Source organism: Rhopalosiphum padi, chromosome 4 (assembly GCF_020882245.1).
Source record: "Rhopalosiphum padi isolate XX-2018 chromosome 4, ASM2088224v1, whole genome shotgun sequence".
Lineage (NCBI taxonomy): Eukaryota > Metazoa > Arthropoda > Insecta > Hemiptera > Aphididae > Rhopalosiphum > Rhopalosiphum padi.
This window is the reverse complement of record NC_083600.1, coordinates 21,444,975-21,461,008: the sequence shown is the minus strand read 5'-3', so window position 1 is coordinate 21,461,008 and position 16,034 is coordinate 21,444,975. Positions and strand designations below refer to the sequence as shown.

Here is a 16,034-nt window from a genome sequence, read left to right as displayed (position 1 = left end):
TTATTCTTATACTTTATTTTCATTATAACATGTATTTTGTCATTATCGCCGAATCGGCAGCGTCGAAAATATCTATCGCCGAAATGGCAGCGCCGAAAAGTCCCATTCCCCGCTTGGGTGTGATAACGGAACTCTCTCAATAGTATTTTATATTAAAGATTAATTATCCACCTACTCATTACAACTGAGTTACATTTTTATCATTTTCCTATTTAACAAAAATTCTTAAAGTTTTAAATTAAAAATCAAGAAAGTAAAAATTAAAAAATTTGTTCTAAAATATGTGACGTTAAATATTATTAAATCCAGAATTGTCTACCGAGATGGGCAAAGTGGAAAATGTTATAACTTTAAAAAAAAAATAAAAATAACGTATTATCTATTTGCTTAAAATGGTTTTTGACTACAAATACTACACATTGGACACCTTTCCCCTACCTACACTTGTGTTTTCAACGCGAATAAGGTCATCGTAATATTTACAAAGTAAAAACATGATTTTGTAATTGGTTCATTATTACTCCCTTCTTTAATACTTAGATACTGTAATGTTTTAAACATTGAAAGTGTTTTTTATTGATGAAAACATAATACCCCTCCAAAAAAAAAGCATCATGCTGTATTCGCGTACACGAAAGATCAATATTTTCAATGATGATATTCAAGGATGGTCAAAAAATATCAAAAGTTGTTCTCCGTACCATAGTTAAACTTGATGGTTGCTCGTTACCTACAAAAATTATTATTATTACATTTTTAAAATTTGTTTTTGGTTCGTATTGCTACAGTGGCAACACATTTTTACATCAAGTAGGTACTACATCAGAAATACGATCATCAATTACTGATCACGTATGAAAAAGAAAAAGGTATTTATATTTTACATAAATAATAGTTTTATTATGTGTTATTTTTAGTTGTACATTTTTAAACTAAAGGTATTCGGTTGATATTTTGAATATTTTTCTGTGTGTTGAAACAAAATATACCTTTAATACTTATTTATTTCACATAGAACCCTCAAATCATAATAATTATAATTACAATAAATGTTAGGATATTTGTATTTTTAGTTTTATTTGGTAGAAAATTGAATTGAATATTTTAAATTTTGTTACGAATTGGCAATTGTAAGACAATATTCTCATAGTACCTTTCATATTCTATATTTTTGTTCGGTTTCAAACATCACAATCAAGTATAAAAGATGGGTGTATCTTGAGTATATATTATATAAATAGATTTTTTTTATTAATAACAATAATATAAAGTTTGAATCATTACATATAAAATCATGTAAATATGTTGTGCATTAAATCTATAACCACAGCTTCAAATAATAATAGGTAGTTATATATAGTAGTAAATAGTCTTCAATAAATAATTATTATTTAATTATACTATATATTAACTATGTGAAATTAACATAGTAATATAACTTTTAAGTACTAAATAAACTATAATAATAGCCATTAGTTGTAAAAGTTTAATTTTCAGTTTGAATACAAAAAACTAACTGATTGATCCACTCACTGGTGGAATAACCATTTCAAAGATAATAATGGAGTTATGGCATTACAATATTTATATTTTATTATTAATAACTGTTATTTGAATTTGAATTTCAAAGTATATTAGTCAAAAAGTATTTGTAAAACATTAAATACAAGTATTCGAATACTTAATAAGACTGATGGTAACTATACTATAATAATAAATTATCTATAGGCCTACTACATGCACGTGTTTTTAACTAGTTTCGTTTAATTGTTTGAAAAACTAAATGTGCCTGTTTCAAAAAAATATAATTAGATTTTTTATAATAGATGTATTATATTAATTACTATGTGTAATATTTGTGTCTTAATACGAACATGTTGTAAAACAATTTAATAGAATTAAAAAAAAAGTTTAAATGAGACATACTATAATTATAGGTAATAATTAATAGATATTTAATATTATTGTTTTAGCAAAACAATTTGTCGCAATTTTGATAACTTACATTGAATTGTATTTACTATTTATATCAAAAATTTATAGTTAAAAGCAACTCTGAGAGTAAGGGTCAGTGGCAAAAATAAGTGACAACTTGAATAATGTATAACCTTCTAAGACAAATACCTAAATACGTTTCTGCTAAAAATACTGTACATTGTACTATTATTATGATATTATATTAAGACAAACCATGTAGTTTTGTTTTTTCTTAAAATTGTCTTCAAAAAATAAGAATCCAAGTTCATCTAAATTACAATTCGCTATATAGTTAAATTACGTATATATGTAGGTATTATATAGTATGGGTATTTGGGAGAATATAACATCTACGACATGCTGTTTATGACATTTAAAATAATAAAAAATTTTTTTGCTTGCAGTATAACATTCAGATATCAATATGGGAAAAGAACAATATTTTATAATCACAACTCTTTTTGTCGGAATTATAACTGCTCTTCCTAAAGATAGTAAGTAATTCATAAGTTTTATACTTTGAAAAAGGTATAAAACCTCAATAGTTTCTCTTTTATTTTTAGCTTTCAACCCAAATATTAGTTAACAATATGACTATTATCCGTGTCTCCGTGTATTTGTTATTTGTTGAGGTTGTTACAATAATATGCTAATCAAAACATCTTTTATTATATTATATACTCGTAACTATAGTACTATGAATAACAAGATTACCCTTCAATCATATCTCCTATATTGGATATACTATAATGCTACGTTATTTATCTTTTTTTATCTAAGTATCTATTATTTATCACTTTTTCTTTATTATTATTTATTCGCATATCTTGTTTTTTGTCCAACTTCTTTTATTAATTTTTTCAAGCACTTAATGCTTAGAGCATCTACAAATTATTCTACTATTCTTTATGCTGTCACAAAACTCAAAAATATTAAATATTTATTTATTTAATATAAATATTTTGTTTTTATTTTCCAATTTTTAAAATTTAAGGAATATAATTTTCGTTTCTAGGAATGATTTTGTTTCTTTTTTTAAATATGTTTGCTTTATGACAAATACGTAAGCAAAGTACTTGGTTTTAATTTCTTTTTATTGGCCTACTGACTCATTAAAATAAAAATACTTTGTTTTTTAAACATAAATAACTCATCAAACACCATTAACGTAAAATAAATTAATGAATTACTCTTATCTGTCAATTTTCCAATTGATTTTTCAAATTTGTCGTTCTTTCAGATCAAACTTTTTTCTATATTCTTGGAATCATCATATTACATACATTTTAATAATTTTTAAACGCCGATATATGTCACATAATTATATTAATATGATCATTTTTTTATTTATAATCTTAGAGATTGTATTTGAGATTGAATCACCTAAAATACCGAGTAAATCGCATGAGGACATATCACATTTTGCATCTAAGTTACCATCACAAGATACGTGTGGTAAAAGAAAGGCACCAAGCTTTCGAATAGTTGGAGGAAGTGACTCAGATTTAGGTTGGATACATTTATTTATTATTTTTAATGTATTTATATTTATTTGTATATTAATAAATTAATACAAATATATTGTCTTAAGTATTTACAATCTGACAGGTGTTTGGCCTTGGATGGTAGCTCTTTTTTACGAGTTTAAGGATGGTTCTATAAAATGGGATTGTGGTGGTACATTAATTTCTAAACACCATGTCTTAACTTCTGCCAGTTGTTTGGTTAATTTAGATAGAAGAATATTGTAAGTAAATCACGTTTAACATGTCAAAAAAAGCCATTTACTAAGAAACAATCATTTGGACAGTTTCTAGTTACGTTGCACACTTGCACAGTAACCATTAAGGTACAATAGGCTAAAAAAAAGTATATATATATATAATCATTTAATTGATCTATAATTACTTTTTAAGTTGATCTTTGTAATTTAATCTTCGTAGAATATTATGGGTTTGATAATTGTTTATTTAAAAGAGTAACACATTATTTTTGTCTAACTGGACTCTGATTTTATAGTATCCTACTTTAAATATTGACTGAAAAATAATTAAAAATATTTACTTATTTTTTTATATATTTTCTAGACATAGGGTTTTGAAAAATTAAATGTGATAAGTTTGGAAAATGTGACCAGTATAAATATCTTAAACTTCCTAATAAAATAAAAAAAAGCATTTTTGAAATCTAATTATTCGTGTTTTTTCCGTTAGATAAGCTTAATTAATATTTATTAATATTTTGGTACTCCCTACCTCTCCGTATGCATTTTAATAATTAAATTACATTTAGTTTTCAAAACACTTAGGTATGTGGAGTTTTTCATAAAAATTAATTTTTAATTTGTTACAGGAAATTTGTACGATTAGGTGACTTGGATTTGAATTTCTATATCGATGATGGGGTAATCCCATTGGATGTTCCAATCGAACGTATTATACGACATAAAGAATATAATGGTACAATTTTAACCAATAACATCGGATTAGTGGTATTGAAAAATTATATTACTTTTACTAGTAAGTTTTTTTAGCACTTTCCATCCGAATATTTTACAATACTTTATAATATTACAAACTATTGTTTTATTTTTATATATTGTCTGCGTTTAATATTGGTTAAGCTATTTCAAAAATATATTTTTTGTATTATAGCATTACTATTATGTTTCGTTTAAAAATATGTACCATTGACAAAGATGCGTAATGCGTTGTTTATTTTTTTTGTTTGACTAGCATTTATCCAACCAATATGTTTGCCATTATCACCAGCTATGAAAAACATCGATATTGAAAATAATTTGCCATTTATTGCTGGATGGGGAGCAGATGTAGAAGGTAAATTATCAACAACATATCAGATATTAGAATAGGTACACCAAATTGGATACTTTTATAATCATTCTATTTTTTTTAATAACCATAGATTCCAATGATTATTTTTATTGAGATAAAATTCTTACTAAATAGATTGAATGTCATCCTAATGAATGTTTGAAAAAAAAAAATTTCGTAGTATTTGAAAAATAAATAATTATTAACGATATTTAGGAGAAACACCGTCTGGATCTTTAAAGGAAGTTCGAGTTCCGATCATAGACATGGAGCACTGTAAATGGATAATATTTAAAGATTTGAAAACAGATGTTAATAATAAAACAGTTATGGATGATAGACTAATATGTGCCGGAGAAAAAGGAAAAGATGCATGTTCGGTATTTATTGATTTGTTAATTTTTATTTTGTTTTAAAAATGATGAAATTAGGTAACCACTCTGCTATACAATAGAAGTTTAGTATACCTCATCCTTGTATGGATCACTGCAATTTATTTATTAATATAATAAATCATTTTTACTAAAAACGAATTTGGAGCAAAGATCCGATATTATAATCATTATTCTACACTTAAAAATCATAATTCGTCCAAATTTTAACCTAGAAATAAAAATATATGTTTAAGTAAAATGCAACATTGATAAGTTGAAATTAAAGGGAAATGCAATTTTTTCAACTAACTTAAATTTTTTAGTTATCAAGTTTTTGGAATAATTTTCAAATTAAGTTTTAAATATATGTACGTATATCATAGTTTTTAATTATTATTATAGTTATACTGCAGAGGTATTCAAACTTTTTCATGACATGGCCCCTTGGTGTCTCTACAATGTTCTTACAGCTCCCAAATTAGTAATGACAAAATAACAATGGTTTTAATGGTTATATAGGTATATAATGTATTAATATTTATTTACAGTCGAGTCGCAATAACTCGAAAAACTTTCAATTCAAATTTTTTTTTTTTCTCCTAGAAATATAAATTAAATATATATCTTTATCTCCCTTCAACTTCGAGCTATCGTGACTCGGCTGTATTTACCACAATAATTTATATAAATAAATAGATAATTTAGAAAAAATGAAATAAAATATTTTTTGGTTCATTAATACAAATTAAGAAAAAAATAAACTAAAATTTAGTGAGATGGATAACTTGTGTTTATTTCATAATACAGTAGAATCTCAATTATCCGAACCTCCGTCATACGAACCCTCTATTATCCGAACTGCAATTAGCGTATCCAAACGTTCTGTTTTCCAAACATTAAAACTCGTATCCGCGACTTGGCTGCAGAAAAGCGCGTTGCAGTCCATCGTCAAATAAAAATCGATGATTTTGCCAAAAAAATATAACATACATAATCTTATTTAATGTATTTCAAATAATACTATTATAGTATTATAAATACTATTTATAATCAATGTTAATACTTATGAAGTTATGAGTTATGAGAAATTCACAAACAGAAAGTTTTTTATCAACATTTATAGAAAAAATAAGTATCACCGTTTAGTTGAATTATTAATTAATAATTATCATTAAAATACGTACAAAAAACAACAATATAAACATTTGATAAAGATTTAGTTTTAAATTGTCATTTGCGAGTTAGTATAATATCTGGTTTTTCTTTAACTTGTTATTTTTTGTTATTTTTCCGATTATTATGAAAAATACTAGAGTTATAAATGTTTAACCTATATAAAAGTATTAAATAGTTTTATCTAATTAGTCCAAATATCACCTTCAAAATTGAAAATTAGATTATTTTCCTAGTTTTTTTTTCGTCTATATATAAACAATCAAATGTATTCACATTTATTTTAATAAATATATTTTTATACATTTTAAAATCAATAGATGCATCCAAGCAAGGATATAAAAAAAAACTTTTAAATTCATAGATAATAAATCCATTTAAAAGTATATTATTACATTTTATTTTCAATGTTTCAGGGTGATTCCGGTGGTTCATTAATGTGGTTGAAGGAAAAACAGTTTTATGTGATAGGCATAGTTTCTTATGGGTATGGATTTTGTGGAGACAACCCAAGCATGTATACCAAAGTGTCTTCTTATATTAATTGGATTTTAGAGAATATATAAATTCTTATACAAACAATTATTAATAAACTGTATTTTATTTTGATTTCGATATAAATATACTTTTGTATACAACTATGATATGATTTATTCAATTTATTAATCCATAAGAATTATGCAATTATTATTCAATAGTATTCTTGAGTATATAGTATATATCATATTTTATCGCTGTGATCAAATTAAATTATATATTGTCCAATAACAACATTTTTAAATATACTAATGATGGATTGTATATTATGTTTTGACATACTATGTTTAGAATAATATATCATTAACATTATTATATTATTTACAATCGATTATTTAAAATACTGTCTCAATCGATATGAAAAAGTAAATTAAAATTCACGAAATTATAAAAAAAAACGGCTAGGATTTTCATCGTCTAATTATAATAGACAAATTACAATACAGGTTGCACCATATAAAAATATCAAATTTACCTATCATCATTTCGATTAATTTCGATAACACATTAAAAGAATTATATACGCAAAGTTACTCTTTTTTGTGCAATGTATTTATTTGACTTATAATAGTTTTATATAAATTAAAAATAGTTGAGTGCTCGAAAACAATTATCTTTAGTTATTATACTAACTTACGTTTAACGAATAAAACATTTTTTGACGTTACCGCTTCAATTAAATATATTCAGTCAAATTTTTCAGTATATTGAATTTAAAAAAAAAATATCTCGATATAGTTTACTGCACGCGGTTTTACGTGTGATCAAACAATGGCAGATCACAGATTATTGCAGTATTATAAAGATATGAATTAAACAGTTTATTTATAATTCAATTTTTTTTAATTTTTCTTACTTATAATCATCATCATTTTTATAAAAAATAAAAATATGCAAAAAAAAATAATTTCATTGTCTTTAAAAAAATGTACGTATTAAAAATCGGTTTTATCGAATATGATCACGAAATGCCTTGACATTCAGCGATAGCAAGAATAAATTAAAAAATTTTAAATATTGTTCTAAAATATGATACATTAAATATTATTGAATCCAGAATTGTCCACCTAGGTGGGCAAAATGGACAATTTTATATATAGCCTGAATAAAAATCAAAATGACGTTTTATCTATTTGTTAAAATTGTTTTTAACTACAAAATTATTATTTCTGACATATTAAAAGAGACAAATTTGAAGTTTTCATAAAAAATAAAATTCTAGTGTGATACTATATTGAATCTTAGGTGGCCACATTGGACACAATTCCCTACCTACATTGGCTACATTTGTGTTAAAACATGATTTTGTAATTGGTTTATTATTACTCCCCTCTATAACATACTGTAATGTTTTAAATATCGACAGTGTTTCTTACTGATGAAAACAAATTACCCCTCCAAAAAATAGTATCATACTGTTTTCACGTACACGAAAGATAAATTTTCAATGATGATATTCAAGGATGAAAAAAAAATATCAAACAGTGCTCTCTACTCTATAGTGAAACTCGATGGTAGCTCGATACCTACAATAATAATAATTATTAGATTATTATAATTTTTTTTTTTTTTTGTTCGTTTGCTAAAGTGTTTGACTACTGGCCACATATTATTACGTCAAGTACTACAACAGAAATACGATTATTAAGACCGTTCGCGGAGGAAAAGAATTGAACTAAGTACCTCCTATTTATATTTTATTTGTATTTTATTTCATATAAATAATAATTATAATATGAACTTTATTTATCAATAAACCCGATAAACAAAATAACCATTTATTCGAATTTTTAGAAGGTTTTCAGTATAAATATTCTTCTGTGTTTTGAAACGATTAATTATTTATTTCATACAGAACTATCAAATAATAATAATTATCATTATAATCAACAGTAGCAGATTGGTATTTTTGGTTTTATTTGGTTTACAAACGAAATTAATGTTTTAAAATTTTGTTATCGATAGCTATTATAACAAGAATATAACACTCATATATAACCTTCAGTACTTTGGAATTTTTTCAAGTTTACTATAGCTGTATATTAAAATTGTATATAGTATTCATCATAACCACTCACTTGATAATTTAAAAATCTATGGTCTTAACACTCATTATTCATTCTTCTTGATGTTTTTTAGGTAACTATACCTAAACAGATTCGTTTATGGCGAAGTTACTTATTACATGCCAACTTAAACTGTTGACTGAAATGTATAATAAGTCTGTATCGCGATTTATTGATGTCATGAACTTCCCAACTCAGTCTGAGTGATCAACTAAACAACATTTTTCCATGGTCAATCCCCTCCTCATTTTGAATTTTATAATTAATGAATGCAAAACAATAAACATAGTCATTTATCGTGTATTATTAAACTGGTTTGATTGATAATATATTTTATAAATACGACGTTGTTAACTATGTTTTGATTTTTTGATTTTATTTTATTTATTGCATATACTCATACCTTAAATAAGTTTATACCTGAGTAATAAATTCACATTATTATTTACAAAAAAATTATTTATAAACTTATGATTATAACTAAATATATATAAATATAAAATATTATTTATATAAAATGAACTATCACCAGGGCCGTATTTTGACAACCCTGAGGCGTGCCACCCCCAAACATATGCCTACCCGTGGCCCCTAAAATAAGGATCTGGATATCAACATAATACTTTATTGTAACATGTGCTTACACGATAGTAATTTGTAATCGCATAGCACTGTTGACAGGTACAAGTACTTGATAGTTACAATACCTTGGCAATTACTTCGTTATTAACCATTCTCTAGTTTGGGTATATGTATAATATTCAACTATTCAAGTGTTTTAGTAATTTTACTAAAAGTAATTTTTTTGTTTTACTTGCAGTACTACTTTCAGATATCAACATGCGAAAAGAACGATATTTTATAATCACAACCCTTATAGTCGGAATTATAACTGCTCTTCCAACTGATAGTAAGTAATTCATAAGTTTTATGTTTTAAAACAAGGTATCAAACCTTTAATAGTTTTTCTTTGTTTTTAGCTTTCAACCCAATTATTAGTTGACATTATAACTTTTCTAGATCCGTGAAATTATCGGGAGTATTAAAAGCACTAATTCCCGCTATACCGCCAAGTTTTAGTGCTAACTATTAGTGCTTTCAGAACATACAAATATAAAAATTAGTTCTCCAATCTACAAACGATTATCCGCGAATATAAAAATATCCACGCTGCGAAAGCATGGTAAGTAGGGACTGGAACCGTACCGGAAAGAAACGGCTTTGAAACCGGAACCCTTTGAATATTGGGAACCGGAACCTCGTCGACACCCTAATTTAAATTAATTTAAAAATCGGAACCTTATTGGAACCGTTACTTTTTTTGTAAAGGGTTTTTACGATTAATTTTGGTTTTGTAATAGATTTAATAGTTTAGTATAGATTAAGTATATGTGGTAATAATAAATACAAAAATTGGTTTTATTTTAAAATTTGAAATACAAAATACTGATACAATAAGTGGTGAGTAGTAATAAATAACTAACAATTAAAGTATAAACTTTTTTTTTAATTTTTTAAGAAGCGAAAAGAAACCGAAACCAAAATTTAAAAACCGAAAAGGAACCGGAACCGAAATAAATTTGGCGGTATAGTGGAATTAATGCTTACCATACTCCCGCAGCGTGAAGTTAGCGGGATATTTTTATATTCGTGGTTAATTGTTTGTAGGATGGAGCATATTATGTGTTAATTTTATATTCTGAAAGTACTAATTTATTACTAAAACTTGGCAGTATAGCGGTAATTAATGCTTTTCATACTCCCCCTAACTTCACGGACCTAACTTTTCTCCATGTTTCCGTGTATTTGGTATTTTTTGATGTTGTTAGAATAATATGCTAACCATAATGATATTGCAAAATATATAAATGCAATAATGTATTGCAATACATCTTTTATTGTATTATAATATATTTATAGTAAGTACTATACATAACAATGTTACCCTTCAATCGTATCTCCTCTACTGGCTATACTACAATGCTACCATATTAATCATTTTTATATTTTTTATCAAAGCATCTATTATTAATCACATTTTTGTTTTTGTACTAAAAGGTTTATTTTTCTTTGTAATCATTTATTTTTTATCTTGTTTTTTGTCCAACTTATTAAATTAATTTTTTAGGAATGATTTTATTTCTTTTTAAATATGGTTTCTTTAAGACAAATATAAACTAATTACTTGGTTTTAATTTATTTTTAAACTTTATTCTATTGTCTTTGGGTCATTATATTATTAAATTTTTAATAATTTTTAAACCTCGATTCTTGACTATGTCACAAAATTATATAAACGTTGGCTAATAATTATTATTATTTTATTTATAATCTATTAGGGGTTATCTTTGAGATTGATTAACTTAAAATACAGAGTAAATCACATGACGATATAATACCACATTTTGCATCTAAGTTACCATCACAAGATACATGTGGTAAAAAAAGGCATCAAGCTTTATTTATTTTTATTACTCTACTGATTCATTAAAATTAAAATACTATATTTGTTTAGTTGTCAATTTTCCGATTTTTTTTCCCAATTTGCCGTTCTTTCAGATCAAACATTATTTTATTGTCATCTTTGGGTTATTATATTATTAAATTTAGACACTTGTCTATGTCACAAAATTATATAAACTTTAGTTGGCTAATTATCATTATTTTATTTATAATCTATTAGAGATTGTGTTTGAGATTGATTCATCTAAAATATCGAGTAAAACACACGAGGACATATCACATTTTGCATCTAATTTACCGTCAAAAGATACATGTGGTAAAAGAAAGGCACCAAGCTTTCGAATAGCTGGAGGAATTGAATCAGATTTAGGTTGGATACATTTATTTATTATTTTAAACTTATTTGTATTTCTTTGTGTATTAAAAATTAAAAGTTCAATTAAGTTATCTAAACCTCATGATCATGCAGGTGTTTGGCCTTGGATGGTAGCTCTCGGGTACGAATCTAAAAATGATGTTAATGGTTCTGTAAGATGGATGTGTAGTGGTTCATTAATTTCTAAACAACATGTCTTAACTGCCGGTCATTGTGAGGGTACTAGAGGGAGTATAATATTGTAAGTAAATTACGTTTAACATGTCAAAGAAAGCTATTTATTAAGGAAAAATCATTTGGACAATTTCTAGTTACGTTGCACGGTAATCATATAGGTAGGTACAATAGGCCAAAATAAAAATATACAATCAAACAATTTAATTAATCTATAATTACTTTTGAAGTCGATCTTTGTAATTCAATCTTCGTAAGATAATATGGGTTTGTTTTTTTTTATTTAAATGCAGAACACTTTATTTAGGTCTTACTGGACTCTAATTTTAAAGTATCCTACTTGAATATTGACTGAAAAATATTTAAATATTTATTATAACTTCTGTATATATAGTTTTGAAAAATTGAATGTGAGTAGTTTAGAAAATGTGACTAGTATAAATGTCATAAACTTCCTAATAAAATAAAAAAAGAATTTTTGAAATCTAATTATTCATAAGAGTTTTTTCCGTTAGACAAGTTTATATATATACTAGAAACGCTTCAGTTTAATTCCGACAATAACATTTAAAATAATATTTAGTTTCCAAAACACTTATGAAGAGTTTTTCATAAAAATTAATTTTTTGATCTATTACAGGAAAATTGCACGCTTAGGTGACTTGAATTTGGATTCCACAATCGATGATGGATTAACACCATTGGATGTTCCAATCGAACGTTTTATAAAACATAAAGAATTTAATAGTACGATTTTAACTAATGACATCGGATTAGTGGTATTGAAAAATGATATTACTTTTACTAGTAAGTTTTTTTAGCACTTTTCATCGGAATATTTTACCATACTTTATATTACAAACTATTGCTTTATTTTTTATATATTAAAAAACTTATTTTATATCATTGTCTGCGTTTATTATTGGTTAGACTATTAAAAAAATATATTTTTTTTACTTTAGTATTATTATTATGATACGTTTAATAATGCCATTGACAAAGATATGCAATGCCTTTGTAAAAATAAATGTACTAATTGTTTTTTTATAAAATTTGATGTTTATTGTTTTGTTTGATTAGCATTTATCCAACCAATATGTTTGCCATTATCACCAATTATGAAAGACGATATAGGAAACAATTTGCCATTTGTTTCTGGATGGGGAACAACTGAATTTAGTAAATTAATTATTTATTTATCACGGAATAATAAATTATCAATCATATTTCAGCAATTAAATTGCACCAAATTAGATATTTTTATAATTATCCTTTTTTGTTTAATATTATTATAGATTCCAATGATTATTATTATTGAAAAAAAAATCTTACTAAAAATACTGAATGTCTTTCAACCTAATAAATGTTTAAAAAAATATATTTCGTTATAGTATTTGAAAAATAATTATTAATATTATTTAGGAGGCAAGCCGAATTCATCTTTAAAGCAAATCCAAATTCCAGTTATAGACATGGAGTACTGTAAATGGCTATATGAAAGTAGAAGAGTTGTTATTGATTACAGAAATATTTGTGCTGGAGAAACAGGAAAAGACTCATGTCAGGTATTCAGTGATTTCTACATTTTGATTTTATTTTAAAAATGGGGAAATTAGGTAACCAATCTGCCGTACATTATAAGTTGAGTATATCTTATTATTGTATGGGTCACTGCAATTTATTTATTTATGTAATAAATCATTCCTAATAAAAAAAAATTCCGATGTTAAAATCATCATTCTTAATTTTTCCTAATTTGAACCTAAAATGTCTACAATTAAAAAAATTGTTTAAGTACAATACAACTTTGATAAGTCGGAATTCAAGGGAAATGTAATTTTTTACAGAGATTTTTTATTGAGTTACTTCAATTTTTTAGTTATCAATATTTTAGAAAAAAATTTAAACTTAAAGAGAGTTTAAAATTTAAATGTGTGTAGACTGTGTACATATATTATAGTTTTGAATTATTATATAGTTATAGTATATATACATTATAATCGTACATATTATTACAGTGTGTATTGTTATTGTTATAATTTTTAAATTATTACTAAAAATGTATGATAAACAATGATGTTGGATAATAATTAAAAATTTTTTTCATTCAATACCACCGTACAGGTGTAACCACGTTAATGAAGTTAGTAGCACTTATCCAATTGACTCCAAACACATAATAACAGTATTTTGCAAATTAATTGTATACAATTTAAAATTGGGTTTTAGAATTTGAAAATCACTACAAATGCTGCAAATCTTAATTATCAGTCATAATCTGTCTAAATTCGGAACTCAGTTCGAGTTATCTATAGTTTTTTTCTATCGAGTAAAGTATTTGCAAAGGAATAGTATTTATTTTGACTTATCAAGGTTTTCGACTTATCGAGGTTTTTATGATTTTCCATCTACAAATTAATTCTAAAACTTTCACTTTTTAAAAATAATAAATTGATCTTAAATTATACTAAAAATAAAATATAAATATAAATATTTGTTTTCGTAAGTTTGCGATAGCGTATAACCAATACTTATGAGAAACTCACTAAGAGAAAAATGTTATCAACATTTATAGAAAAAAACAAGTCTCAAGTTTAGTTGAATTATTAATTATCAATAAAATATGTAACTACAGTAATCAACAATACAACAATTTAATAACAATTTAAAGTTTTAAAATTTAAAATTTTGTTTATGCGTTTTACATATCTGGTTTTTCTTTAATGTATTTATTTTTATTTATTTTCCGGTTATTATGAAAAATACTAGAATTATAAATGTTTTATATATTTAGTACATTTTAAAATCATTACATTCATCAAAGCAACCGTTTAAAAAAAAATGTTAAACTCATAGATAAAAAATCCAATAAAGATACATTATTACAATATTTTAATTTCAATGTTTCAGGGTGATTCCGGAAGTCCGTTAATGTGGTTGAAGGAAAAACAATTTTATTTGATAGGCATATCTTCTTATGGTTTAGGATGTGGAGATAATCCAGGCCTGTATACCAATGTGTCTTCTTATATGGATTGGATTTTAGAGAATATATAAATTTTAATATAAGCAATTAATAAACTGTATTTTATTCTGATTTCTATATTAATATACGTACACAACTATCATATGATTTGTTCAATTTATTAATCCATATGAATTATTTATTTATTATTCAATATTCTATTTTCGTTTATTAATCATATTTCATCGCTGTGATCAAACTAAATTCTACATGTCCAATAACAAAATTTTTAAGTATACTGATGATGGATTGTTTGTTATGTTTTGACTTACTATATGTTTATAATAAAATATCATATTAACAGCATAATATTTATATATCATTAATAATTATCAAATTAAACCATTGGGAAACCTCATATTTGATATCAGAAAGCAATCTAATAGATATTTTTTCGGCGTTCGAAAATTCGTACTTCAATCGTTGTTTTCCTGAAACGCTTACTCTACTAAAACTATTGAATCGTATGAACACGGTAAAGTTTCAAAGTCAAAAAATTACTCAATCATCCAGGTAATGGTTAAAAAATGGTTTTTCGAGACCTTTAGTAATAAATGTTTAGATAACCTGCACAATCATTATAGTTGTAAAACGATGAGCAACGTAGTATCGTAGTGCACATAATTATTATATAATCAAAATATCTGACTACTTCGCGCGTTATTATATATTGTCGTAGACGGTGACGGATAGCGAAAATACGTTTAATTTGAGCGTAACTGCCATGACGGATGGCGATCGGCTGTAGTGTGCGATATCGTGCGCGTAATTGGAGCGGTGACGATAACGAATATTATATGAGTGGTGCTGCAGAATTTGTGGTCACCGGCATCGTGACTAGGCCGCTGTTTTCCAAGACGTGCGGTATGTACATATTACACACACACACACACATGCAGCCGCACATATCCTGAGGTAATTGAGTACATCGTTATTTCGATTAATCGAGTACATGTTACAGGCTACAGTTATAATATTATTGTATTATTGATATAATTTTAATATTATTATATTGATGATATAAAATATGGAGTT

General features: G+C 25.3%; 2 protein-coding genes across 5 annotated transcripts; both read left to right on the top strand.

Moving 5' to 3' along the window:
* The first annotated feature begins 661 nt into the window (after nucleotides 1–661).
* Nucleotides 662–7,002, top strand: LOC132928961 (venom protease-like). Its single transcript, XM_060993936.1, has 8 exons — nucleotides 662–869; nucleotides 2,382–2,471; nucleotides 3,337–3,486; nucleotides 3,586–3,724; nucleotides 4,330–4,496; nucleotides 4,713–4,814; nucleotides 5,028–5,191; nucleotides 6,775–7,002. The coding sequence occupies exons 2-8, from the start codon at nucleotides 2,402–2,404 to the stop codon at nucleotides 6,922–6,924; spliced, it is 942 nt and encodes a 313-aa protein (XP_060849919.1). The 5' UTR covers nucleotides 662–869; nucleotides 2,382–2,401; the 3' UTR covers nucleotides 6,925–7,002.
* A 1,361-nt stretch (nucleotides 7,003–8,363) lies between these two features.
* Nucleotides 8,364–15,104, top strand: LOC132928962 (venom protease-like). Of its 4 annotated transcripts, none has more exons than XM_060993939.1 (9): nucleotides 8,364–8,574; nucleotides 9,494–9,642; nucleotides 9,782–9,871; nucleotides 11,645–11,794; nucleotides 11,894–12,041; nucleotides 12,615–12,781; nucleotides 13,055–13,153; nucleotides 13,397–13,539; nucleotides 14,885–15,104. In XM_060993939.1, exons 3-9 carry the CDS (start codon nucleotides 9,802–9,804, stop codon nucleotides 15,029–15,031), a joined length of 924 nt encoding a protein of 307 aa, XP_060849922.1. In that variant the 5' UTR covers nucleotides 8,364–8,574; nucleotides 9,494–9,642; nucleotides 9,782–9,801; the 3' UTR covers nucleotides 15,032–15,104. The 4 variants fall into 4 exon arrangements, with proteins under 4 accessions (XP_060849922.1, XP_060849921.1, XP_060849923.1 ...); XM_060993938.1 differs by having other exon boundaries at nucleotides 9,494–9,707; XM_060993937.1 differs by lacking the exon at nucleotides 9,494–9,642 and having other exon boundaries at nucleotides 8,365–8,574.
* The last annotated feature ends 930 nt before the right edge of the window (nucleotides 15,105–16,034 follow it).

Bases quoted from the DNA above. Each gene is read 5' to 3' on its own strand.
- LOC132928961 (XM_060993936.1), top strand. From the start codon at position 2,402: ATGGGAAAAGAACAATATTTTATAATCACAACTCTTTTTGTCGGAATT. The intron at 2,472-3,336 runs GTAAGTAATTCA...TTATAATCTTAG, and splicing joins AACTGCTCTTCCTAAAGATA to AGATTGTATTTGAGATTGAA. The intron at 4,815-5,027 runs GTAAATTATCAA...AACGATATTTAG, and splicing joins ATGGGGAGCAGATGTAGAAG to GAGAAACACCGTCTGGATCT.
- LOC132928962 (XM_060993939.1), top strand. From the start codon at position 9,802: ATGCGAAAAGAACGATATTTTATAATCACAACCCTTATAGTCGGAATT. The intron at 9,872-11,644 runs GTAAGTAATTCA...ATAATCTATTAG, and splicing joins AACTGCTCTTCCAACTGATA to AGATTGTGTTTGAGATTGAT. The intron at 13,154-13,396 runs GTAAATTAATTA...AATATTATTTAG, and splicing joins ATGGGGAACAACTGAATTTA to GAGGCAAGCCGAATTCATCT.